Here is a 26,425-nt window from a genome sequence, read left to right on the forward strand (position 1 = left end):
CTCAGTATTGAGGGGGGGGTGAGTACACTCTCAGTATTGAGGGGGGTGAGTACACTCTCAGCATTGAGGGGGGGGTGAGTACACTCTCAGTATTGAGGGGGGGGTGAGTACACTCTCAGTATTGAGGGGGGTGAGTACACTCTCAGTATTGAGGGGGGTGAGTACACTCAATATTGAGGGGGTGAGTACACTCTCAGTATTGAGGGGGGGTGAGTACACTCTCAGTATTGATGGGGGGTGTGTACACTCTCAGTATGAGGGGGGGTGAGTACACTCTCAGTATTGAGGGGGGTGAGTACACTCTCAGTATTGAGGGAGGGTGAGTACACTCTCAGAATTGAGTGGGGGTGAGTACACTCTCAGTATTGAGGGGGGGTGAGTACACTCTCAGTATTGAGGGGGGGTGAGTACACTCTCAGTATTGAGGGGGGGTTGAGTACACTCAGTATTGAGGGGGGGTAAGTACACTCTCAGTATTGAGGGGGGGTGAATACTCTCTCAGTATTGAGGGGGGGTGAGTACACTCTCAGTATTGAGGGGGGGTGAGTACACTCTCGGTATTGAGGGGGGGTGAGTACACACTCAGTATTGAGGGGGGGTGAGTATACTCTCAGTATTGAGGGGGGTGAGTACACTCAGTATTGAGGGGTTGAGTACACACTCAGTATTGAGGGGGGGTGAGTACACTCTCAGTATTGAGGGGGGGGTGTGTGCACTCTCAGTATTGAGGGGGGGTGAGTACACTCAGTATTGATGGGGGGTGAGTACACTCTCAGTATTGAGGGGGGGTGAGTACACTCTCAGTATTGAGGGGGGGGTGAGTACACTCTCAGTATTGAGGGGGGGTGAGTACACTCTCAGTATTGATGGGGGGTGAGTACACTCTCAGTATTGAGGGGGGGTGAGTACACTCTCAGTATTGAGGGGGGGTGAGTACACTCTCAGTATTGAGCGGGGGTGAGTACACTCTCAGTATTGAGGGGGGTGAGTACACTCTCAGTATTGAGGGGGTGAGTATACACTCTTCAGTATTGAGGGGGGGTGAGTACACTCTCATTATTGAGGGGGGTGAGTACACTCTCAGTATTGAGGGGGGGTGAGTACACTCTCATTATTGAGGGGGGTGAGTACACTCTCAGTATTGAGGGGGCTGAGTACACTCTCAGTATTGAGGGGGGTGAGTACACACTCAGTATTGAGGGGGGGTGAGTACACTCTCAGTATTGAGGGGGGGTGAGTACACTCTCAGTATTGAGGGGGGTGAGTACACTCTCAGCATTGAGGGGGGTGAGTACACTCTCAGTATTGAGGGGGGGTGAGTACACTCTCAGTATTGAGGGGGGTGAGTACACTCTCATGTATTGAGGGGGGGTGAGTACACTCAGTATTGGGGGGTGAATTCACTCTCAGTATTGAGGGGGGGTGAGTACACTCAGTATTGAGGGGGCTGAGTACACTCAGTATTGAGGGGGGGTGAGTACACTCTCAGTATTGAGTGGGGGAGAGTACACTCAATATTGGGGGGGTGAGTACACTCTCAGTATTGAGGGGGGGTGAGTACACTCAGTATTGAGGGGGGGGTGAGTACACACTCAGTATTGAGGGGGGTGAGTACACTCTCAGTATTGAGGGGGGGTGAGTACACTCTCAGTATTGAGGGGGGTGAGTACACTCAGTATTGAGGGGGGGTGAGTACACTCTCAGTATTGAGGGGGGGGTGAGTACACTCTCAGTATTGAGGGGGGGTGAGTACAATCAGTATTGAGGGGGAGGGAGTACACTCTCAGTATTGCGGGGGGTGAGTACACTCTCAGTATTGAGGGGGGGTGAGTACCACTCAGTATTGAGGGGGGTGAGTACACTCTCAGTATTGAGGGGGGTGAGGTACACTCAGTATTGAGGGGGGGTGAGTACACTCTCAGTATTGAGGGGGGGTGAGTACACTCTCAGTATTGAGGGGGGATGAGTACACTCAGTATTGAGGGGGGGTGAGTACACTCTCAGTATTGAGGGGGGGTGAGTACACTCTCAGTATTGAGGGGGGGTGAGTACACACTCAGTATTGAGGGGGGGTGAGTACACTCTCAGTATTGAGGGGGGGCTGAGTACACTCTCAGTATTGAGGGGGGGTGAGTACACTCTCAGTATTGAGGGGGGTGAGTATCTCTCAGTATTGAGGGGGGGTGAGTCCACTCTCAGTATTGAGGGGGGGTGAGGACACTCTCAGTATTGGGGGGGGTGAGTACACTCTTAGTATTGAGGGGGGGAGAGTACACTCTCAGTATTGAGGGGGGGTGAGTACACTCTCAGTATTGAGGGGGGGTGAGTACACTCTCAGTATTGAGGGGTGGTGAGTACACTCTCAGTATTGAGGGGGGGTGAGTACACTCTCAGTATTGAGGGGGGTGAGTACACTCTCAGTATTGAGGGGGGGTTGAGTACACTCAGTATTGAGGGGGTGAGTACACTCTCAGTATTGAGGGGGGTGAGTACACTCTCAGTATTGAGGGGGGGTGAGTACACTCTCAGTATTGAGGGGGGGTGAGTACACACTCAGTATTGAGGGGGGTGAGTACACTCTTCAGTATAGAGGGGGGTGAGTACACTCCAGTTTTGAGGTGGGGGGGTGAGTACACTCAGTATTGAGGGGGGGTGAGTACACTCTCAGTATTGAGGGGGGGTGAGTACACTCTCAGTATTGAGGGGGGGTGAGTACACACTCAGTATTGAGGGGGGTGAGTACACTCTCAGTATTGAGGGGGGTGAGTACACTCTCAGTATTGAGGGGGGGTGAGTGCACTCTCAGTATTGAGGGGGGGTGAGTACACTCTCAGTATTGAGGGGGGGTGAGTACACTCTCAGTATTGGGGGGTGAGTACACTCTCAGTATTGAGGGGGGTGAGTACACTCTCAGTATTGAGGGGGGGTGAGTACACACTCAGTATTGAGGGGGGGTGAGTACACTCTCAATATTGAGGGGGGGTGAGTACACTCTCAGTATTGAGGGGGGGTGAGTACACTCTCAGTATTGAGGGGGGGTGAGTACACTCAGTATTGAGGGGGGTGAGTACACTCTCAGTATTGAGGGGGGGTGAGTACACTCAGTATTGAGGGGGGTGAGTACACTCTCAGTATTGAGGGGGGGTGAGCACACTCTCAGTATTGAGGGGGGGTGAGTACACTCTCAGTATTGAGGGGGGGTGAGTACACTCTCAGTATTGAGGGGGGGTGAGTACACTCTCAGTATTGAGGGGGGGTGAGTACACTCAGTATTGAGGGGGGGTGAGTACACTCTCAGTATTGAGGGGGGGTGAGTACACTCTCAGTATTGAGGGGGGGTGAGTACACTCTCAGTATTGAGGGGGGGTGAGTACACTCTCAGTATTCAGGGGGGGTGAGTACAGTCTCAGTATTGAGGGGGGGGGTGAGTACACTCTCAGTATTGAGGGGGGGTTAGTACACTCTCAGTATTGAGGGGGGATGAGTACACTCAGTATTGAGGGGGGGTGAGTACACTCTCAGTATTGAGGGGGGGTGAGTACACTCTCAGTATTGAGGGGGGGTGAGTACACTCTCAGTATTGAGGGGGGGTGAGTACTCTCAGTATTGAGGGGGGGTGAGTCCACTCTCAGTATTGAGGGGGGTGAGTACACTCTCAGTATTGGGGGGGTGAGTACACTCTTAGTATTGAGGGGGGGAGAGTACACTCTCAGTATTGAGGGGGGGGTGAGTACACTCTCAGTATTGAGGGGGGGGTGAGTACACTCTCAGTATTGAGGGGTGGTGAGTACACTCTCAGTATTGAGGGGGGGTGAGTACACTCTCAGTATTGAGGGGGGTGAGTACACTCTCAGTATTGAGGGGGGGTGAGTACACTCAGTATTGAGGGGGTGAGTACACTCTCAGTATTGAGGGGGGTGAGTACACTCTCAGTATTGAGGGGGGGTGAGTACACTCTCAGTATTGAGGGGGGTGAGTACACACTCAGTATTGAGGGGGGGTGAGTACACTCTCAGTCTCGAGGGGGGGTGAGTACACTCTCAGTTTTGAGGGGGGGGTGAGTACACTCAGTATTGAGGGGGGGTGAGTACACTCTCAGTATTGAGGGGGGGTGAGTACACTCTCAGTATTGAGGGGGGTGAGTACACACTCAGTATTGAGGGGGGGTGAGTACACTCTCAGTATTGAGGGGGGGTGAGTACACTCTCAGTATTGAGGGGGGGTGAGTGCACTCTCAGCATTGAGGGGGGGTGAGTACACTCTCAGTATTGAGGGGGGGTGAGTACACTCTCAGTATTGAGGGGGGGTGAGTACACTCTCAGTATTGAGGGGGGTGAGTACACTCTCAGTATTGAGGGGGGGTGAGTACACACTCAGTATTGAGGGGGGATGAGTACACTCTCAATATTGAGGGGGGGTGAGTACACTCTCAATATTGAGGGGGGGTGAGTACACTCTCAGTATTGAGGGGGGAGTGAGTACACTCTCAGTATTGAGGGGGGGTGAGTACACTCTCAGTATTGAGGGGGGGTGAGTACACTCTCAGTATTGAGGGGGGGTGAGTACACTCTCAGTATTGAGGGGGGGTGAGTACACTCTCAGTATTGAGGGGCGGGTGAGTACACTCTCAGTATTGAGGGGGGGTGAGTACACTCTCAGTATTGAGGGGGGGTGAGTACACTCTCAGTATTGAGGGGGGTGAGTACACTCTCAGTATTGAGGGGGGGTGAGTACACTCTCAGTATTGAGGGGGGGGTGAGTACACTCTCAGTATTGAGGGGGGGTGAGTACACTCTCAGTATTGAGGGGGGTGAGTACACTCTCAGTATTGAGGGGGGGTGATTACACTCTCAGTATTGAGGGGGGGGTGAGTACACTCTCAGTATTGAGGGGGGGTGAGTAAACTCTCAGTATTGAGGGGGGTGAGTACACTCTCAGTATTGAGGGGGGGTGAGTACACTCTCAGTATTGAGGGGGGTGAGTACACTCTCAGTATTGAGGGGGGGTGAGTACACTCTCAGTATTGAGGGGGGTGAGTACACTCTCAGTATTGATGGGGGGTGAGTACACTCTCAATATTGAGGGGGGGTGAGTACACTCTCAGTATTGAGGGGGGAGTGAGTACACTCTCAGTATTGAGGGGGGGTGAGTACACTCTCAGTATTGAGGGGGGGTGAGTACACTCTCAGTATTGAGGGGGGATGAGTACACTCTCAATATTGAGGGGGGGTGAGTACACTCTCAGCATTGAGGGGGGGTGAGTACACTCTCAGTATTGAGGGGGGGTGAGTACACTCTCAGTATTGAGGGGGGTGAGTACACTCTCAGTATTGAGGGGGGGTGAGTACACTCTCAGTATTGAGGGGGGGTGAGTACACTCTCAGTATTGATGGGGGGTGAGTACACTCTCAGCATTGAGGGGGGGTGAGTACACTCTCAGTATTGAGGGGGGGTGAGTACACTCTCAGTATTGAGGGGGGTGAGTACACTCTCAGTATTGAGGGGGGGTGAGTACACTCTCAGTATTGAGGGGGGTGAGTACACTCTCAGTATTGAGGGGGCGTGAGTACACTCTCAGTATTGAGGGGGGGTGAGTACACTCTCAGTATTGAGGGGGGGTGAGTACACTCTCAGTACTGAGGGGGGGTGAGTACACTCAGTATTGAGGGGGGGTGAGTACTCTCTCAGTATTGAGGGGTGGTGAGTACACTCTCAGTATTGATGGGGGGTGCGTACACTCTCAGTATTGAGGGGGGGGGTGAGTACACTCTCATTATTGAGGGGGGTGAGTACACTCTCATTATTGAGGGGGGGGTGAGTACACTCTCAGTATTGAGGGGGGGTGAGTACACTCTCAGTATTGAGGGGGGGTGAGTACACTCAGTATTGAGGGGGGGTGAGTACACTCTCAGTATTGAGGGGGGGTGAGTACACTCTCAGTATTGAGGTGGGGTGAGTACACTCTCAGTATTGAGGGGGGGTGAGTACACTCAGTATTGAGGGGGGGTGAGTACACACTCAGTATTGGGGGGGGTGAGTACACTCTCAGTTTTGAGGGGGGGTGAGTACACTCAGTATTGAGGGGGGGTGAGTACACTCTCAGTATTGAGGGGGGGTGAGTACACTCTCAGTATTGAGGGGGGGTGAGTACACTCTCAGTATTGAGGGGGGGTGAGTACACTCTCAGTATTGAGGGGGGGTGAGTACACTCTCAGTATTGAGGGGGGTGACTACACTCTCAGTATTGAGGGGGGGTGAGTACACTCTCAGTATTGAGGGGGGGTGAGTACACTCTCAGTATTGAGGGGGTGAGTACACTCTCAGTATTGAGGGGAGGTGAGTACACTCTCAGTATTGAGGGGTGGGTGAGTACACTCTCAGTATTGAGGGGGGGTGTGTACACTCTCAGTATTGAGGGGGGGTGAGTACACTCAGTATTGAGGGGGGGTGAGTACACTCTCAGTATTGAGGGGGGGTGAGTACACTCTCAGTATTGAGGGGAGGTGAGTACACTCTCAGTATTGAGGGGAGGGTGAGTACACTCTCAGTATTGAGGGGGGTGAGTACACTCTCAGTATTGAGGGAGGGTGAGTACACTCTCAGTATTGAGGGGGGTGTGTACACTCTCAGTATTGAGGGGGTGTGAGTACACACTCAGTATTGAGGGCGGGGGTGAGTACACTCTCAGTATTGAGGGGGGGTGAGTACACTCTCAGTATTGAGGGGGGGTGAGTACACTCTCAGTATTGAGGGGGGGTGAGTACACTCTCAGTATTGGGGGGGTGAGTACACTCTCAGTATTGAGGGGGGGTGAGTACACACTCAGTATTGAGGGGGGGTCAGTACACTCAGTATTGAGGGGGGGTGAGTACACTCTCAGTATTGAGGGGGGGTGAGTACACTCTCAGTATTGAGGGGGGGTGAGTACACTCTCAGTATTGAGGTGGGGTGAGTACACTCTCAGTATTGAGGGGGGGTGAGTACACTCTCAGTATTGAGGGGGGGTGAGTACACTCTCAGTATTGAGGGGGGGTGAGTACACTCTCAGTATTGAGGGGGGGTGAGTACACTCAGTATTGAGGGGGGGTGAGTACACTCTCAGTATTGAGGGGGGGTGAGTACACTCAGTATTGAGGGGGGGTGAGTACACTCTCAGTATTGAGGGGGGTGAGTACACTCAGTATTGAGGGGGGGTGAGTACACTCTCAGTATTGAGGTGGGGTGAGTACACTCTCAGTATTGGGGGGGGTGAGTACACTCTCAGTATTGAGGGGGGGTGAGTACACTCTCAGTATTGAGGGGGGGTGAGTACACTCTCAGTATTGAGGGGGGGGTGAGTACACTCTCAGTATTGGGGGGGTGAGTACACTCTCAGTATTGAGGGGGGGTGAGTACACACTCAGTATTGAGGGGGGGTGAGTACACTCAGTATTGAGGGGGGGTGAGTACACTCTCAGTATTGAGGGGGTGTGAGTACACTCTCAGTATTGAGGTGGGGTGAGTACACTCTCAGTATTGAGGGGGGGTGAGTACACTCTCAGTATTGAGGGGGGGTGAGTACACTCAGTATTGAGGGGGGGTGAGTACACTCTCAGTATTGAGGGGGAGGTGAGTACACTCTCAGTATTGGGGGGGGTGAGTACACTCTCAGTATTGAGGGGGGGTGAGTACACTCTCAGTATTGAGGGGGGGTGAGTACACTCTCAGTATTGAGGGGGGGTGAGTACACTCAGTATTGAGGGTGGGGTGAGTACACTCTCAGTATTGAGGGGGGGTGAGTACACTCTCACTATTGAGGGGGGGTGAGTACACTCTCAGTATTGAGGGGGGGTGAGTACACTCTCAGTATTGAGGTGGGGTGAGTACACTCTCAGTATTGAGGGGGGGTGAGTACACTCTCACTATTGAAATTTTGGAAACACCTAAAAATGATCAACCCCCACTGCTATGATTACGAAGCCCTGAAATGCCAAGAGAGGATCATAAAGAAGAGTCCCCTCAGTCAACTAGTCCTGGGACTCAGTGAAGTAACTACTAACACTGCTAATAATAACCAGCTCCAGGACAGTGACATCGTAGCACAGAGAATTCGACCCAACACAATTGTCACTAAACAAAAGGAAAAATATCTGACCTATTGGACAGAAACAACAAAAACCCAAAACAAACTCGATTGCTACTTGGCCCTAAACAGACAATACACCACGGCCGAATACCTGACCACGGTAAAAGATAGCAAATTAAGAAAAACCTTGACTATGTACAGACTTAGTGAGCATAGCCTCGCCATCGAAAAAGGTAGACACAGACAGACCTGTCTGCCAAGAGAGGACAGGATATGCTCTCACTGCAGTCAGGGAGTGGTGGAGACAGAGATGCACTTCCTCACAGCTTGTGGAAACTATCAGGACATAAGGGGGAATTTCTACCCAAAATTCATAAAAATATGCCCTGAATTCAAAAATTTGAATAAAGACCAAAAACTCCCATACCTATTAGGGGAACAGAGAAATTGCGTAACTTCAGCAGCAAACTATGTTACAGCTTGCCATAAGCAGAGGGACAACCACTAAACCTAAGAAAAGATTCTATGCAAATTATATGAGTGTATATTTATACACACAGGGATATATCTGTTTATACACAGTATGGATAGATCTGCGTTTATGTGTTCAACCATAAATGTTTTTTCGGTGATTTGGCAACATAAGATGTACCTTGTCATGCCAATAAAGCAATTTGAATTGAATTGAAAAAATTGAGTACACTCTCAGTATTGAGCGGGGCGGGGGGTGGGTGTGCGTACACTCTCAGTGTTGACGGGGGGTGAGTACACTCTCAGTATTGACGGGGGGTGAGTACACTCAGTATTGAGGGGGGTGATTAACCTGTGACCTACCTGGGGAGCAGTGAAGCTGGTGGTTGCTGACGGCTGTGATTTGTTGTAATGTATTTGTGTTCCGATGGGGCTGTTGGCTGCAGGCAAGGACTCCAGGCCGTGCAGCTGTTCGAGCTCCATGTGCCGATATAGCTGCTGCAGCTGTGGGGGTTGTACGCTCTGTAACTCGGTAAAGTGATGGTCGGCAAACGACTCAAAGTCTCCGTGAATGTGGTTGCTGGTGTAATCCCAGTAATAGTCTGCAGATAGGAGCAGGTAAAAGAGAGTTGGATGGATTAAATAATGAGTGTGGGGAGAGAAAGAAACACTTGCATTTATGTAGCACCTTTCACGACCACCGGACGTTTCAAATCGCTTTACAACCAATGAAGTACTTTTGAAGTGGAGTCACTGTTGTAATGTGGGAAACGCGGCAGCCAATTTGTGCACAGCAAGCTCCGACAAACAGCATGTGATACTGACCAGATAATCTGTTTTTTAGTGGTGCTGATTGAGGGATAAACACTGATCAGGATACTGGGGCGAACTCCCCTGCTCGTCTCGAAATACTGCCATTGGATCTTTTACGTCCACCTGAGAGCGCAGACGGGCCTCAGTTTAATCATCTGAAAGATGGCACCTCCGACAGTGCAGCACTCCCTCAGCACTGCACTGGAGTGTCAGTCTAGATTTTTGTGCTCAAGTCTCTGGAGTGGAACGTGGACCCACAACCTCCTGACTCAGAGGTGAGAGTGCTATCAACTGAGCCACAGCTGACACTATGAGGGGGAGAGACGGGGCGAGTGAGAGAGAGAGAGAGTCAGAGACATAGGGAGAGGCGGACAGAGAGAGAGAGAGAGAAAGAGACACAGAGGCGGACAGAGAGAGAGAGAGTGAGAAAGAGGCAGAGAGACAGAGACAGAGCAAGACACAGGAAGAGAGACAAAGAGCGAGAGAGACAGAGCGAGGGACAGAGAAAGAGAGAGAGAGAGACAGAGATGGACAGAGAGGGACAGAAAGAAAGAGGAGCGAGAGACAGAGACAGCTTAAGGGAGAGAGAGGGAAAGAGTCAGAGAGAGAGACAATGAGAGAGAGAGGGGAGTGATGACAGAGAGACAGAGGGACAGAAATGGGGAGAGAGAGAGAGACAGAGACAGCTTAAGGGAGAGAGAGGGAAAGAGTCAGAGAGAGAGACAATGAGAGAGAGAGGGGAGTGATGACAGAGAGACAGAGGGACAGAAATGGGGAGAGACAGAGAGACAGAGAGACACAGAGAGAGTGTCCTGTATTCCTCTAAGGTTCCCCCCTTGCCCTAGCCCTGAACTCACATCTTTCTCCAGTTTCTCTCCGATATCCCCTCATGACCTCTCCACGCTCATCTTGTCCATGAGATCCACTTCCTGCTCCCTCGACCCTATTCCCACCAAACTGCTGACCACTCAACTTCCTTTTCTGGCTCCCATGTTAGCTGACATTGTTAACAGTACTGCCCCCTCTCCCTCAAATCTGCCGTCATCACCCCTCTCCTCAAAAAAAAAACCTTGATCCTTCCGTCCTTGCAAACTACTGCACCATCTCGAACCTCCCTTTCCTCTCCAAAGCCCTTCAACGTGTTGTCGCCTCCCAAATCCGTGCCCATCTTTCCCGCAATTCCATGTTTGAATCCCTCCAATCAGATTTCCACCCCCTGCCACAGTACCGAAACGGGTTTCATCGAAGTCCCAAATGGCATCCTTTGTGACTGTTATAAAGGTAAACTATCCCTCCTCGTCCTTCTTGACTTGGCTGCAGCCTTTGACACGGTTGACCGCTTCATCCTTCTCCAACACCTCCCCACCATCGTCCAGCTGAGTGGGATTGCACTCGCCTGGTTCCATTCTTATCTATCTAATCGTAGCCAGTGAATCACCTGCAATGGCTTCTCTTCCCGCTCCCGCATCGTTACATCTGGTGTCCCCCAAGGATCTATCCTTGGCCCCCTCCTATTTCACATCAACATGCTGTCCCTTGGCGACATCATCCGAAAACACAGCGTCAGTTTCCACATGTACTCTGACGACACCCAGCTCTACCTCACTACCTCTTCTCTCGACCCCTCCACGGTCTCTAAATTGTCAGACTGCTTGTCCGACATCCAGTTCTGGATGAGCAGAAATTTTTCCACTTAAGTATTGGAAAAACCGAAGCCATTGTTTTCGGTCCCCACCAAAAACTCCGTTCTCTATCCACTGATTCACCCATCACCCCTGTGCTCGCTGGCCTACATTGGCTCCTGGTTAAGCAACGCCTCGATTTCAAAATTCTCATCCTTGTTTTCAAATCCCTCCATAACCTCGCCCCTTCCTATCTCTGTAATCTCCTTAAGCCCCACAACCCCCCGAGATATCTGCGCTCCTCTAATTCAGGCCTCTTGAGCATTCCTGATTGTAATCGTTCAACCATTTTTGGTCGTGCCTTCTGTTGCCTCAGCCCTGAGCTCTGGAATTCCCTGTCTAAAGGACTCTGCCTCACTACCTCTCTCTCCTCCTTCAGATGCTCCTTAAAACCTAATTCTTTGACCAAACTTGTGGTCAACTGCCTTAATTTTCTCCTCTGCGGCTCGGTGTCAAATTTTATGTCTTATAATACTCCTGTGAGGCACATTGGGATGCTTTACTATGTTAAAGGCACTATGTAAATACAAGTTGATGTTATAGTTGTACTGCTGTCCCATCCGGTCCAGTCTTGTGCTGTTGTCCCATCTCGTATTGCAATCCCTTCCCGTGATGGCCCGTACTGTTGTCTCATCCTAGCCAGTATTGTTGTCCTCTCCCGTATTGTTGTCTTGTCACATATTGTTGTCCTGTCCTGTACTGTTTCCCTGTCCTGTATTATTGTCCTGTCCTGTATAGTTGCCCTGTCCTGTACTGTTGCCCTGTCCTGTATTGTTGCCCTGTCCTGTATTGTTGCCCTGTCCTGAAAAGTTGTCCTGTACTGTACTGTTGCCCTGTCCTGTACTGTTGTCCTGTCCTGTACTGTTGCCCTGTCCTGTACTGTTGCCCTGTCCTGTACTGTTGCCCTCTCCTGTATTGCTGTCCTGTCCTGTATTGTTGCCCTGCCCTGTACTGTTGCCCTGTCCTGTATTGTTGCCCTGTCCTGTATTGTTATCCTGTCCTGTATTTTTGTCCTGTCCTGTACTGTTGCCCTGTCCTGTACTGTTGCCCTGTCCTGTATTGTTGTCCTATCCTGTATTTTTGTCCTGCCCTGTACTGTTGCCCTGTCCTGTATTGTTGCCTTGTCCTGTATTGATGTCCTGGCCTGTATTTTTTACTGTCCTGTAGTGTTGCCCTGTCCTGTATTGTTCCCCTGTCCTGTATTGTTGCCCTGTCCTGTATTGTTGCCCTGTCCTGTACTGTTGCCCTGTCCTGTACGGTTGGCCTTATCCTGTACTGTTGCCCTGTCCTGTATTGTTGCCCTGTCCTGTATTGTTGCCCTGTCCTGTATTGTTGTCCTGTCCTATATTGTCCTGTCCTGTATTGTTGCCCTGTCCTGTACTATTGCCGTGCCCTGTATTGTTGCCCTGTCCTGTATTGTTGCCCTGTCCTGTACTGTTGCCCTGTCCTTTATTGTTGCCCTGTCCTGTACTGTTGCCCTGTCCTGTATTGCTGTCCTGTCCTGTATTGTTGCCCTGTCTTGTACTGTTGCCCTGTCCTGTATTGTTGCCCTGTCCTGTATTGTTGTCCTGTCCTGTATTTCTGTCCTGCCCTGTACTGTTGCCCTGTCCTATATTGTTGCCCTGTCCTGTACTGTTGTCCTGTCCTATATTGTTGCCCTGTCCTGTATTGTTGTCCTGTCCTGTATTGTTGTCCTGTCCTATATTGTTGCCCTGTCCTGTATTGTTGTCCTGTCCTATATTGTTGTCCTGTCCTGTACTGTTGTCCTGTCCTATATTGTTGCCCTGTCCTGTATTGTTGTCCTGTCCTATATTGTTGTCCTGTCCTGTACTGTTGTCCTGTCCTGTAATGTTGCCCTGTCCTGTATTGTTGTCCTGTCCTGTACTGTTGCCCTGTCCTGTATTGTTGCCCTGTCCTGTAATGTTGCCCTGTCCTGTATTGTTGCCCTGTCCTGTATTGTTGCCCTGTCCTGTACTGTTGCCCTGTCCTGTACTGTTGCCCTGTCCTGTACTGTTGCCCTGTCCTGTATTGTTGTTCTGTCCTGTATTGTTGCCCTGTCCTGTATTGTTGCCCTGTCCTGTACTGTTGCCCTGTCCTGTACTGTTGCCCTGTCCTGTATTGTTGCCCTGTCCTGTATTGTTGCCCTGTCCTGTATTGTTGCCCTGTCCTGTATTGTTGCCCTGTCCTGTATTGTTGCCCTGTCCTGTATTGTTGTCCTGTCCTATAATGTTGACCTGTCCTGTATTGTTGCCCTGTCCTGTATTGTTGTCCTGTCCTGTATTGTTGCCCTGTCCTGTATTGTTGCCCTGTCCTGTATTGTTGTCCTGTCCTATAATGTTGCCCTGTCCTGTATTGTTGCCCTGTCCTGTACTGTTGCCCTGTCCTGTATTGTTGCCCTGTCCTGTAATGTTGTCCTGTCCTGTACTGTTGCCCTGTCCTGTATTGTTGTCCTGTCCTGTATTGTTGCCCTGTCCTGTAATGTTGCCCTGTCCTGTATTGTTGTCCTGTCCTGTATTGTTGTCCTGTCCTGTATTGTTGCCCTGTCCTGTAATGTTGCCCTGTCCTGTATTGTTGCCCTGTCCTGTATTGTTGTCCTGTCCTATATTGTTGCCACAGTAAATAATAATTCTAAAAGATCTAAGGGCATTAAAAAAACAAGCCTGAAGGCTTTGGCGGAGAAATTGAATGTAGCCCTGCTTGGGACACGAGCCTCGCCAGGGCGCTTAAAGTAGCGCCCCGGAAACATTCGCACCCGCGCACCGGAAATTGAGTTGTTGCACCCCAAAGGGAAGTGTGGCGCTACTGGAGGCACCCCGCATCCCTCTTGGGGTGCTGCGAGTAAATATCATGACGCTACATGCTGCAGCGCCACACGTTGTGGCACGTCGCGCTGCGGTATTGCAGGCCTTCCTCCCCTTCTTAAAGGGGAGGGGCCTTGTGCAGCGCGATCTGAGGCCCAGCTGGGTCCCTGAGGATCGGGAGTGTAGGCAAAAGAGCCCGACACCGAAGAGAAGTGCCGGGTTATTGGAGCGCAGCCGGCACTCCGTGGGGGGGGGGCGGTGGGGGGGTTCAGGAGGCCGGGGACGGGAGCGCAGGCACGTGCTGGCAAGCGGCCAACAAGAAAAATGGCCGCCCCGCACCTCGCCTTTAATTTGCGCCTCCCCGGCTGCATGTAGGCCCCCCTGAACCGGTCGGACATAGCGTCCAGTGGTAAATCAGGGGGCGCTGCCAAATATCGCAGCCGGGGCGTCAGTGGGGCGCTGCGCACACTGATGACATCATCGGCAGCGGCGCAGCGCTAACGGTTAGCGCCACCACTAACGTCCCGCGGAATTTAGCGGGAGGCGTGGGCAGTGCCGTGCCCAGGCGCCAGTTGGCTTGCGACCCACTTAGCGCCCTCTTAAGGCACTAACGGGTGGCGCAGCCTACTGAATTTCTCCCCCTTTGTGTCTTAATGCGAGGAGCATTCGTAATAAGGTGGATGAATTAGCTGCGCAAATAGAGGTAAACGAATATGATATGATTGGGATTACGGAAACATGGCTCCAGGGTGGCCAAGGCTGGGAACTCAATATCCAGGGGTATTCAATATCCAGGAAAGATAGGCAAAAAGGAAAAGGAGGTGGGGTAGCATTGCTGGTTAAAGAGGGGATTAACACAATTGAAAGGAACGATATTAGCTCTGATGATGTAGAATCTGTATGGGTAGAACAAAAAAATACAAAGGGGCAGAAAACATTAGTGGGAGTGGTATATAGACCTCCAAACAGTAATGCAGAGGTCAGGGATGGCATTAAACGGGAAATTAGAGAAGCGTGCAATAAGGGCACAGCAGTTATCATGGGTGACTTTAATCTACATATAGATTGGGCTAACCAAATTAGTAACAATACTGTGGAGGAGGAATTCCTGGAGTGTATACGGGATGGTTTCCTGGACCAATATGTCGAGGAACCAACTAGAGATCAGGCCATCTTAGATTGGGTATTATGTAACGAGAAAGGATTAATTAGCAATCTTGTTGTGCGAGGCCCCTTGGGGAGGAGCGATCATAATATGATAGAATTCTTCATTAAGATGGAGAGTGAAATAGTTGACTCGGAGACTAGGGCCCTGAATTTAAATAAAGGAAACTACGATGGTATGAGGTGTGAGTTGGGTAGGATGGATTGGGGAATGTCACTCAAAGGGTTGACGGCGGATGGACAATGGCAAACATTCAAAGATCGCATGGATGAACTACAGAATTTGTTCATCCCAGTTTGGCATAAAAATAAAACAAAAAAGGTGACTTAACCGTGGCTAACAAGGGAAATTAGGGATAGCATAAGATCCAAGGAGAAGACATATAAATTGGCCAGAAAAAGCAGTAAACCTGAGGATTGGGAGCAGTTTAGGATCCAACAAAGGAGGACAAAGGGATTAATTAAGAGGGGGAAAATAAAGTATGAGAGTAAGCTTGCAGGGAACATAAAAACTGACTGTAAAAGCTTTTATAGATATGTGAAGAGAAAAAGACTGGTGAAGTCAAGCGTAGGTCCCTTGCAGTCAGAATCAAGGGAATTTATAATGGGAAACAAAGAAATGGCAGACCAATTAAATACATACTTTGGTTCTGTTTTCACAAAGGATGACACAAATAACCTCTCAAAGATGTCGGGGAACATAGGGTCTAATGACAGGGAGGAACTGATAGAAATCAGTATTTGTAGGGAAATGGTGTTAGGGAAATTGATGGGATTGAGGGCCGATAAATCCCAGGGCCTGATAATCTACATCCTAGGGTACTTAAGGAAGTGGCCCTAGAAATAGTAGATGCATTGCTGGTCATCTTCCAAAATTCGACAATCTCTGGAACAGCACCCATGGATTGGCGGGTAGCTAATGTTACCCCACTGTTCAAAAAGGGTGGTAGAGAGACAACGGGGAATTACAGACCGGTAAGCCTGACATCGGTAGTGGGGAAAATGCTAGAGTCCATTATAAAGGATGTAATAGCAGAGCACTTGGAAAAAAGTGACCGGATCGGACAAAGTCAACATGGATTTACAAAAGGTAAATCGTGCTTGACTAGTCTACTGGAATTTTTTGAGGATGTAACTGGTGGAATAGATAAGGGAGAACCAGTGGATGTGGTGTATTTGGACTTTCAGAAGGCTTTCGATAAGATCCCAGATAAGAGATTAGCGTGCAAAGTTAAAGCACATGGGATTGGGGGTAAGGTACTGACTTGGATAGAGAACTGGTTGGCAGAGAGGAAGCAAAGATTTGGAATAAACGGATCTCTTTCCAAATGGCAGGCAGTGACTAGCGGGGTACCACAGGGATCGGTGCTAGGACCCCAATTATTCACAATATATATTAATGATCGAGATGAGGGAACTAGATGTAATATCTCCAAGTTTGCAGACGACACATAGTTGGGTGGGCGTGTGTGCTGTGCGGAGGATGCAGAGAAACTCCAGTATGAATTGGACAGGTTGGGTGATTGGGCAGATACATGGCAGATGCAGTATAATGTAGATAAATGCGAGGTTATCCACTTTGGTGGCAAAAACAGGAAGGCAGATTATTATCTGAATGGCAATAGATTGGGAGAAGGGGAAGTGCAGCGAGACCTGGGTGTCCTTGTGCACCAGTCGCTGAAGGTAAGCATGCAGGTGCAGCAGGCGGTTAAGAAGGCAAATGGTATGTTGGCCTTCATAGTGAGAGGATTCGAGTACAGGAACAAGGATGTCTTGCTGCAGTTGTACAGGGCCTTGGTGAGACCACATCTGGAGTATTGTGTCCAGTTTTGTTCGCCTTATCTGAGGAAGGATGTTCGTGCCATGGAAGGAGTTCAGCAAAGATTCACCAGGCTGATACCTGGGATGGCAGGAGTGACGTATGAGGAGAGATTGGGCTGATTGGGCTTATACTTACTGGAGTTTAGAAGAATGAGAGGGGATCTCATTGAAACTTACAAAATTCTAACAGGACTGGACAGACTAGATGCTTAAAGGATGTTCCCGATGGTCGGGGAGTCCAGAACCAGGGGTCACAGACTAAGGATAAGGGGTAGGCCATTTAGGACAGAGAAGAAGAGCAATTTCTTCACCCAGAGAGTGGTGAACCTGTGGAATTCTCTACCACAGAAGGCAGTAGAGGCCAATTCATTAAATATATTCAAGAAGGAGTTGGATATATTTCTTAAGGCTAAAGGGATCAAGGGATATGGGGAGAAAGCAGGGACCGGGTACTGAATTTAGACGAACAGCCATGATCTCATTGAATGGCGGAACAGGCTCGAGGGGCCGAATGGCCTACTCCTGCCCCTATCTTCTATGTTTCTATGCCCTGTCCTGTACTGTTGCCCTGTCCTTTATTGTTCTCCTGTCCTGTATTGTTGCCCTGTCCAGTACTGTTGCCCTGTCCTGTACTGTTGCCCTGTCCTGTACTGTTGCCCTGTCCTGTACTGTTGCCCTGTCCTGTACTGTTGCCCTGTCCTGTATTGTTGCCCTGTCCTGTACTGTTGCCCTGTCCTGTACTGTTGCCCTGTCCTGTATTGTTGTCCTGTCCCGTATTGTTGCCGTGTATTGTTGTCCTGTCCTGTCCTGTTGCCCTGTCCTGTATTGTTGTCCTGTCCTGTACTGTTGCCCTGTCCTGTATTGTTGCCCTGTCCTGTATTGTTGCCTGTCCCGTATTGTTGCCTGTCCCGTATTGTTGCCCTGTCCTGTACTGTTGCCCTGTCCTGTACTGTTGCCCTGTCCTGTATTGTTGCCCTGTCCTGTATTGTTGCCCTGTCCTGTACTGTTGCCCTGTCCTGTACTGTTGTCCTATCCCGTATTGTTGCCCTGTCCTGTATTGTTGCCCTGTCCTGTATTGTTGTCCTGTCCTGTATTGTTGCCCTGTCCTGTACAGTTGTCCTGTCCTGTATTGTTGCCCTGTCCTGTATAGTTGTCCTGTCCTGTAATGTTGCCCTGTCCTGTCCTGTTGCCCTGTCCTTTATTTTTGCCCTTTCCGGTATTGTTGCCCTGTCCTGTATTGTTGCCCTGTCCTGTATTGTTGTCCTGTCCTGTATTGTTGCCCTGTCCCCTATTGTTGCCCTGTCCTGTAATGTTGTCGTGTCCTGTATTGTTGTCCTGTCCTGTGTTGTTCTCCTGTCCTGTATTGTTGCCCTGTCCAGTACTGTTGCCCTGTCCTGTACTGTTGCCCTGTCCTGTACTGTTGCCCTGTCCTGTATTGTTGCCCTGTCCTGTACTGTTGCCCTGTCCTGTACTATTGCCCTGTCCTGTATTGTTGCCCTGTCCTGTACTGTTGCCCTGTCCTGTACTATTGCCCTGTCCTGTACTGTTGCCCTGTCCTGTACTGTTGCCCTGTCCTGTACTGTTGCCCTGTCCTGTATTGTTGCCCTGTCCTGTACTGTTGCCCTGTCCTGTACTGTTGCCCGGTCCTGTACTGTTGCCCTGTCCTGTATTGGTGTCCTGTCCCGTATTGTTGCCCTGTCCTGTATTGTTGCCCTGTCCTGTATTGTTGTCCTGTCCTGTATTGTTGCCCTGTCCTGTATAGTTGTCCTGTCCTGAAATGTTGCCCTGTCCTGTCCTGTTTTCCTGTCCTTTATTTTTGCCCCTTCCGGTATTGTTGCCCTGTCCTGTATTGTTGCCCTGTCCTGTATTGCTGTCCTGTCCTGTACTGTTGCCCTGTCCTGTACTGTTGCCCTGTCCTGTATTGTTGTCCTGTCCCCTATTGTTGCCCTGTCCTGTAATGTTGTCGTGTCCTGAATTGTCCTGTCCTGTGTTGTTTTCCTGTCCTGTACTGTTGTCCTGTCCTGTATTGTTGCCCTGTCCTGTATTGTTGCCCTGTCCTGTATAGTTGCCCTGTCCTGTATTGTTGCCCTGTCCTGAACTGTTGCCTGTCCCGTATTCTTGTCCTGTCCTGTACCGTTGTCCTGTCGTGTATTGTTGTCCTGTCCTGTTTTGTTGCCCTGTCCTGTATTGCTGCCCTCTCCTGTACTCTTGCCCTGTCCTGTATTGTTGCCCTGTCCTGTATTGTTGCCCAGTCCTGTATTGTTGTCCTCTCCTGTATTGTTGCCTGTCGCGTATTGTTATCCTGTCCTGTACTGTTGCCCTGTCCTGTATAGTTGCCCTGTCCTGTGTAGTTGACCTGTCGTGTAATGTTGCCCTGTCCTGTACTGTTGCCCTGTACTTTACTGTTGCCCTGTCCTGTACTGTTGCCCTGTCCTGTGTTGTTGCCTTGTCCTGTATTGTTGCCCTGTCCTGTATTGTTGTCCTGTCTTGTATTGTTCCCCTGTCCTGTATAGTTGTCCTGTCCTGTATTGTTGCCCTGTCCTGTATTGTTGTCCTGTCCTGTACTGTTGCCCTGTCCTGTATTGTTGTCCTGTCTTGTATTGTTCCCCTGTCCTGTATAGTTGTCCTGTCCTGTATTTTTGCCCTGTCCTGTATTGTTGCCCTGTCCTGTATTGTTCTCCTGTCCTGTATTGTTGTCCTGTCCTGTACTGTTGCCCTGTCCTGTATTGTTGCCCTGTCCTGTAATGTTGCACTGTCCTGTATTGTTGTCCTGTCCTGTATTGTTGCCCTGTCCTGTACTATTGCCCTGTCCTGTATTGTTGCCCTGTCCTGTAATGTTGCCCTGTCCTGTAATGTTGCCCTGTCCTGTACTGTTGCCCTGTCCTGTATTGTTGCCCTGTCCTGTACTGTTGCCCTGTCCTGTATTGTTGTCCTGTCCTGTATTGTTGTGCTGTCTTGTATTGTTGCCCTGTCGTGTAATGTTGACCTGTCCTGTATTGTTGCCCTGTCCTGTATTGATGTCCTGTCCCATATTGTTGCACTGTCCTGTACTGTTGCCCTGTCCTTTACTGTTGCCCTGTCCTGTACTGTTGCCCTGTCCTGTGTTGTTGCCTTGTCCTGTATTGTTGCCCTGTCCTGTATTGTTGTCCTGTCTTGTATTGTTCCCCTGTCCTGTATTGTTGCCCTGTCCTGTATTGTTGCCCTGTCCTGTATTGTTGTCCTGTCCCCTATTGTTGCCCTGTCCTGTAATGTTGTCGTGTCCTGTATTGTCCTGTCCTGTGTTGTTTTCCTGTCCTGTACTGTTGTCCTGTCCTGTATTGTTGCCCTGTCCTGTATTGTTGCCCTGTCCTGTATAGTTGCCCTGTCCTGTATTGTTGCCCTGTCCTGTATTGTTGCCCTGTCCTGAACTGTTGCCTGTCCCGTATTCTTGTCCTGTCCTGTACCGTTGTCCTGTCCTGTATTGTTGTCCTGTCCTGTATTGTTGCCCTGTCCTGTATTGCTGCCCTCTCCTGTACTCTTGCCCTGTCCTGTACTGTTGCCCTGTCCTGTATTGTTGCCCAGTCCTGTATTGTTGTCCTCTCCTGTATTGTTGCCTGTCGCGTATTGTTATCCTGTCCTGTACTGTTGCCCTGTCCTATATAGTTGCCCTGTCCTGTATAGTTGACCTGTCCTGAATAGTTGCCCTGACCTGTAATGTTGCCCTGTCCTTTATTATTGCCCTTTCCGGTATTGTTGCCCTGTCCTGTATTGTTGCCCTGTCCTGTATAGTTGCCCTGTCCTGTATTGTTGCCCTGTTCTGTACAGTTACCCTGTCCTTTATTATTGCCCTTTCCGGTATTGTTGCCCTGTCCTGTATTGTTGCCCTATCCTGTATAGTTGCCCTGTCCTGTATAGTTGCCCTGTCCTGTAATGTTGCCCTGTCCTTTATTATTGCCCTTTCCGGTATTGATGCCCTGTCCTTTATAGTTGCGCTGTCATGTATTGTTGCCCTGTCCTGTATAGTTGCCTTGTCCTGCATTGTTGCCCTGCCCTCTATTGTTGTCCTGTCCTATATTGTTGTCCTGTCCTATATTGTTGCCCTGTGCTGTATAGTTGCCCTGTCCTGTATTGTTGCCCTGTCCTGTAATGTTGCCCTGTCCTGTATTGTTGTCCTGTCCTGTATTGATCTCCTGTCCTGTATTGTTGTCCTGTCCTATATTATTGCCCTGTCCTGTATTGTTGCCCTGTCCTGTATTGTTGCCCTGTCCTATATTGTTGTCCTGTCCTGTATTTTTGCCCTGTCCTGTATAGTTGCCCTGTCATGTATTGTTGCCCTGTCCTATATTGTTGTCCTGTCCTGTATTTTTGCCCTGTCCTGTACAGTTGCCCTGTCATGTATTGTTGCCCTGTCCTGTATTGTTGCCCTGTCCTGAATTGTTGTCCTGTCCTGTATTTTTGCCCTGTCCTGTACTGTTGCCCTGTCCTTTACTGTTGCCCTGTCCTGTACTGTTGCCCTGTCCTGAATTGTTGCCCTGTCCTGTATTGTTGCCCCGTCCTGTATTGTTGTCCTGTCTTGTATTGTTGTCCTGTCTTGTATTGTTCCCCTGTCCTGTATTGTTGCCCTGTCCTGTATTGTTGCCCTGTCCTGTATTGTTCCCCTGTCGTGTATTGTTGCCCTGTCCTGTATTGTTGCCCTGTCTTGTATTGTTGCCCTGTACTGTACTGTTTTCCTGTCCTGTATTGTTGCCCTGTCCTGTGTTGTTGCCCTGTCCTGTATTGTTGTCCTGTCCTGTACATTTGCCCTGCCCTGTTTTGTTGTCCTGTCCTGTGTTGCTGCCCTGTCCTGTATTGTTGCCCTGTCCTGTATTGTTGTCCTGTCTTGTATTGTTGCCCTGTACTGTACTGTTGCCCTGTCCTGCATTGTTGCCCTGTCCTGTGTTGTTGCCCTGTCCTGTACTGTTGTCCTGTCCTGCATTGTTGCCCTGTCCTGCATTGTTGCCCTGTCCTGCATTGTCGCCCTGTCCTGTACTGTTATCCTGTCCTGCATTGTTGCCCTGTCCTGTGTTGTTGCCCTGTTCCGTATTGTTGTCCTGTACTGTTTCATTGTCCTGTCCTGTATTGTTGCCCTGTCCTGTATTGTTGCCCTGTCCTGTCCTGTTGTCCTGTCCTGTGCTGTTGCCCTGTCCTATATTATTGCCCTGTCCTGTATTTTTGCCCTGTTCTATATTGTTGCCCTGTCCTGTATTGTTGCCCTGTCCTGTATTGTTGTTCTGTTCTGAACTGTTGCCCTGTGCTTTATTATTGCCCTGTCCTGTATTGTTGTTCTGTCCTGTATTGTTCTCCTGTCCTGTACTGTTGTCCTGTCCTGTACTGTTGCCCTGTCCTATATTATTGCCCTGTCCTGTATATTTGCCCTGTCCTGTATTGTTGCCCTTTCCTGTATTTTTGCCCTGTCGTATATTGTTGCCCTGTCCTGTACTGTTGCCCTGTCCTGTATTGTTGTCCTGTCCTGTATTTTTGCCCAGTCCTGTATTGTTGTCCTGTCCTGTATTGTTGCCCTGTCCTGTATTGTTGTCCTGTCCTGCATTGTTGCCATGTCCTCTATTGTTGTCCTGTCCTGTATTGTTATCCTGTCGTGTCTTGTTGCCCTGTCCTCTACTGTTGTCCTGTTCCGTATTGTTGTCCTGTCCTGTACTGTTGCCCTTTCCTGTAATGTTGCCCTGTCCTGTCCTGTTGCCCTGTCCTTTATTTTTGCCCTTTCCGGTATTGTTGCCCCGTCCTGTATTGCTGCCCTGTCCTGTATTGTTGTCCTGTCCTGTATTGTTGCCCTGTCCTGTACTGTTGCCCTGTCCTGTATTGTTGTCCTGTCCCGTATTGTTGCCCTGTCCTGTAATATTGTCGTGTCCTGTATTGTTGTCCTGTCCTGTGTTGTTTTCCTGTCCTGTACTGTTGTCCTGTCCTGTATTGTTGCCCTGTCCTGTATTGTTGTCCTGTCCTGTATTGTTGCCCTGTCCTGTATTGTTGCCCTGTCCTGTATAGTTGTCCTGTCCCGTATTGTTGCCCTGTCCTGCATTGTTGTCCTGTCCTGTATTGTTGCCCTGTCCTGTATTCTTACCCTGTCCTGTACTGTTGTCCTGTCCTGTATTATTGCTCTTTCCTGTATTGTTGCCCTGTCCTGTATTGTTGTCCTGTCTTGTATTGTTCCCCTGTCCTGTATAGTTGTCCTGTCCCGTATTGTTGCCCTGTCCTGCATTGTTGTCCTGTCCTGTACTGTTGCACGGTCCTGTAATGTTGCCCTGTCCTGTAATGTTGCCCTGTCCTGTACTGTTGCCCTGTCCTGTACTTTTGCCCTGTCCTGTATTGTTGTCCTGTCCTGTACTGTTGTGCTGTCTTGTATTGTTGCCCTGTCCTGTAATGTTGCCCTGTCCTGTATTGTTGCCCTGTCCTGTATTGATGTCCTGTCCCGTATTGTTGCACTGTCCTGTACTGTTGCCCTGTCCTTTACTGTTGCCCTGTCCTGTACTGTTGCCCTGTCCTGTGTTGTTGCCTTGTCCTGTATTGTTGCCCTGTCCTGTATTGTTGTCCTGTCTTGTATTGTTCCCCTGTCCTGTATTGTTGCCCTGTCCTGTATTGTTGCCCTGTCCTGTATTGTTGCCCTGTCCTGTATTGTTTTCCTGTCTTGTATTGTTCCCCTGTCCTGTATTGTTGTCCTCTCTTGTATTGTTGCCCTGTACTGTACTGTTGTCCTGTCCTGTATTGTTCCCCTGTCCTGCGTTGTTGCCCTGTCCTGTATTGTTGTCCTGTCCTGTACTGTTGCCCTGCCCTGTTTTGTTGTCCTGTCCTGTGTTGCTGCCCTGTCCTGTATTGTTGCCCTCTCCTGTATTGTTGTCCTGTCTTGTATTGTTGCCCTGTACTGTACTGTTGTCCTGTCCTGTATTGTTGCCCTGTCCTGTATAGTTGTCCTGTCCTGTAATGTTGCCCTGTCCTGTCCTGTTGCCCTGTCTTTATTTTTGCCCTTTCCGGTATTGTTGCCCTGTCCTGTATTGTTGCCCTGTCCTGTATTGTTGTCCTGTCCTGTATTGTTGCCCTGTCCTGTACTGTTGCCCTGTCCTGTACTGTTGTCCTGTCCCGTATTGTTGCCCTGTCCTGTAATGTTGTCGTGTCCTGTATTGTTGTCCTGTCCTGTATTGTTCTCCTGTCCTGTAATGTTGCCCTGTCCTGTATTGTTGCCCTGTCCTGTACTGTTGTCCTGTCCTGTATTATTACTCCTTCCTGTATTGTTGTCCTGTCCTGTATTGTTGCCCTGTCCTGTATTGTTGCCCTGTCCTGTACTGTTGTCCTGGCCTGTATTATTGCTCTTTCCTGTATTGTTGCCCTGTCCTGTATTGTTGTCCTGTCTTGTATTGTTCCCCTGTCCTGTATTGTTGCCCTGTCCTGTATTGTTGCCCTGTCCTGTATTGTTGCCCTGTCCTGTATTGTTGCCCTGTCCTGTATTGTTGTCCTGTCTTGTATTGTTCCCCTGTCCTGTATTGTTGCCCTGTCCTGTATTGTTGCCCTGTCCTGTATTGTTGCCCTGTCCTGTATTGTTGTCCTGGCTTGTATTGTTCCCCTGTCCTGTACTGTTGTCCTGTCCTGCATTGTTGCCCTGTCCTGTGTTGTTGCCCTGTTCCGTATTGTTGTCCTGTACTGTTTCATTGTCCTGTCCTGTATTGTTGCCCTGTCCTGTATTGTTGCCCTGTCCTGTCCTGTTGTCCTGTCCTGTGCTGTTGCCCTGTCCTATATTATTGCCCTGTCCTGTATTTTTGCCCTGTTCTATATTGTTGCCCTGTCCTGTATTGTTGCCCTGTCCTGTATTGTTGTTCTGTTCTGTCCTGTTGCCCTGTCCTTTATTATTGCCCTGTCCTGTATTGTTGTTCTGTCCTGTATTGTTGTCCTGTCCTGTACTGTTGTCCTGTCCTGTACTGTTGCCCTGTCCTATATTATTGCCCTGTCCTGTATATTTGCCCTGTCCTGTATTGTTGCCCTTTCCTGTATTTTTGCCCTGTCGTATATTGTTGCCCTGTCCTGTACTGTTGCCCTGTCCTGTATTGTTGTCCTGTCCTGTATTTTTGCCCAGTCCTGTATTGTTGTCCTGTCCTGTATTGTTGCCCTGTCCTGTATTGTTGTCCTGTCCTGCATTGTTGCCATGTCCTCTATTGTTGTCCTGTCCTGTATTGTTATCCTGTCGTGTCCTGTTGCCCTGTCCTCTACTGTTGTCCTGTTCCGTATTGTTGTCCTGTCCTGTACTGTTGCCCTTTCCTGTAATGTTGCCCTGTCCTGTCCTGTTGCCCTGTCCTTTATTTTTGCCCTTTCCGGTATTGTTGCCCCATCCTGTATTGCTGCCCTGTCCTGTATTGTTGTCCTGTCCTGTATTGTTGCCCTGTCCTGTACTGTTGCCCTGTCCTGTATTGTTGTCCTGTCCCGTATTGTTGCCCTGTCCTGTAATGTTGTCGTGTCCTGTATTGTTGTCCTGTCCTGTGTTGTTTTCCTGTCCTGTACTGTTGTCCTGTCCTGTATTGTTGCCCTGTCCTGTATTGTTGTCCTGTCCTGTATTGTTGCCCTGTCCTGTATTGTTGCCCTGTCCTGTATAGTTGTCCTGTCCCGTATTGTTGCCCTGTCCTGCATTGTTGTCCTGTCCTGTATTGTTGCCCTGTCCTGTATTCTTACCCTGTCCTGTACTGTTATCCTGTCCTGTATTATTGCTCTTTCCTGTATTGTTGCCCTGTCCTGTATTGTTGTCCTGTCTTGTATTGTTCCCCTGTCCTGTATAGTTGTCCTGTCCCGTATTGTTGCCCTGTCCTGCATTGTTGTCCTGTCCTGTACTGTTGCACGGTCCTGTAATGTTGCCCTGTCCTGTAATGTTGCCCTGTCCTGTACTGTTGCCCTGTCCTGTACTGTTGACCTGTCCTGTATTGTTGTCCTGTCCTGTACTGTTGTGCTGTCTTGTATTGTTGCCCTGTCCTGTAATGTTGCCCTGTCCTGTATTGTTGCCCTGTCCTGTATTGATGTCCTGTCCCGTATTGTTGCACTGTCCTGTACTGTTGCCCTGTCCTTTACTGTTGCCCTGTCCTGTACTGTTGCCCTGTCCTGTGTTGTTGCCTTGTCCTGTATTGTTGCCCTGTCCTGTATTGTTGTCCTGTCTTGTATTGTTCCCCTGTCCTGTATTGTTGCCCTGTCCTGTATTGTTGCCCTGTCCTGTATTGTTGCCCTGTCCTGTATTGTTTTCCTGTCTTGTATTGTTCCCCTGTCCTGTATTGTTGTCCTGTCTTGTATTGTTGCCCTGTACTGTACTGTTGTCCTGTCCTGTATTGTTCCCCTGTCCTGCGTTGTTGCCCTGTCCTGTATTGTTGTCCTGTCCTGTACTGTTGCCCTGCCCTGTTTTGTTGTCCTGTCCTGTGTTGCTGCCCTGTCCTGTATTGTTGCCCTCTCCTGTATTGTTGTCCTGTCTTGTATTGTTGCCCTGTACTGTACTGTTGTCCTGTCCTGTATTGTTGCCCTGTCCTGTATAGTTGTCCTGTCCTGTAATGTTGCCCTGTCCTGTCCTGTTGCCCTGTCCTTTATTTTTGCCCTTTCCGGTATTGTTGCCCTGT

The 26,425-nt window shown here is 49.7% G+C and overlaps 1 protein-coding gene across 1 annotated transcript in view; it reads right to left on the reverse strand.

The window, feature by feature from the left end:
• Nucleotides 1–26,425, reverse strand: part of LOC147106514 (transcription factor PU.1-like) — a 75,776-nt gene that overhangs the window by 2,043 nt on the left and 47,308 nt on the right. The window contains exon 3 of the mRNA XM_086008461.1: nucleotides 8,900–9,138. Within this exon, the coding sequence (XP_085864587.1) occupies nucleotides 8,900–9,138 (239 nt within the window). The remainder of the gene's footprint in view (nucleotides 1–8,899; nucleotides 9,139–26,425) is intronic.

The sequence above is a fragment of the Somniosus microcephalus genome, chromosome 15, assembly GCF_052327205.1.
Source record: "Somniosus microcephalus isolate GS21.2 chromosome 15, FLI_Smic_1.0, whole genome shotgun sequence".
NCBI lineage: Eukaryota > Metazoa > Chordata > Chondrichthyes > Squaliformes > Somniosidae > Somniosus > Somniosus microcephalus.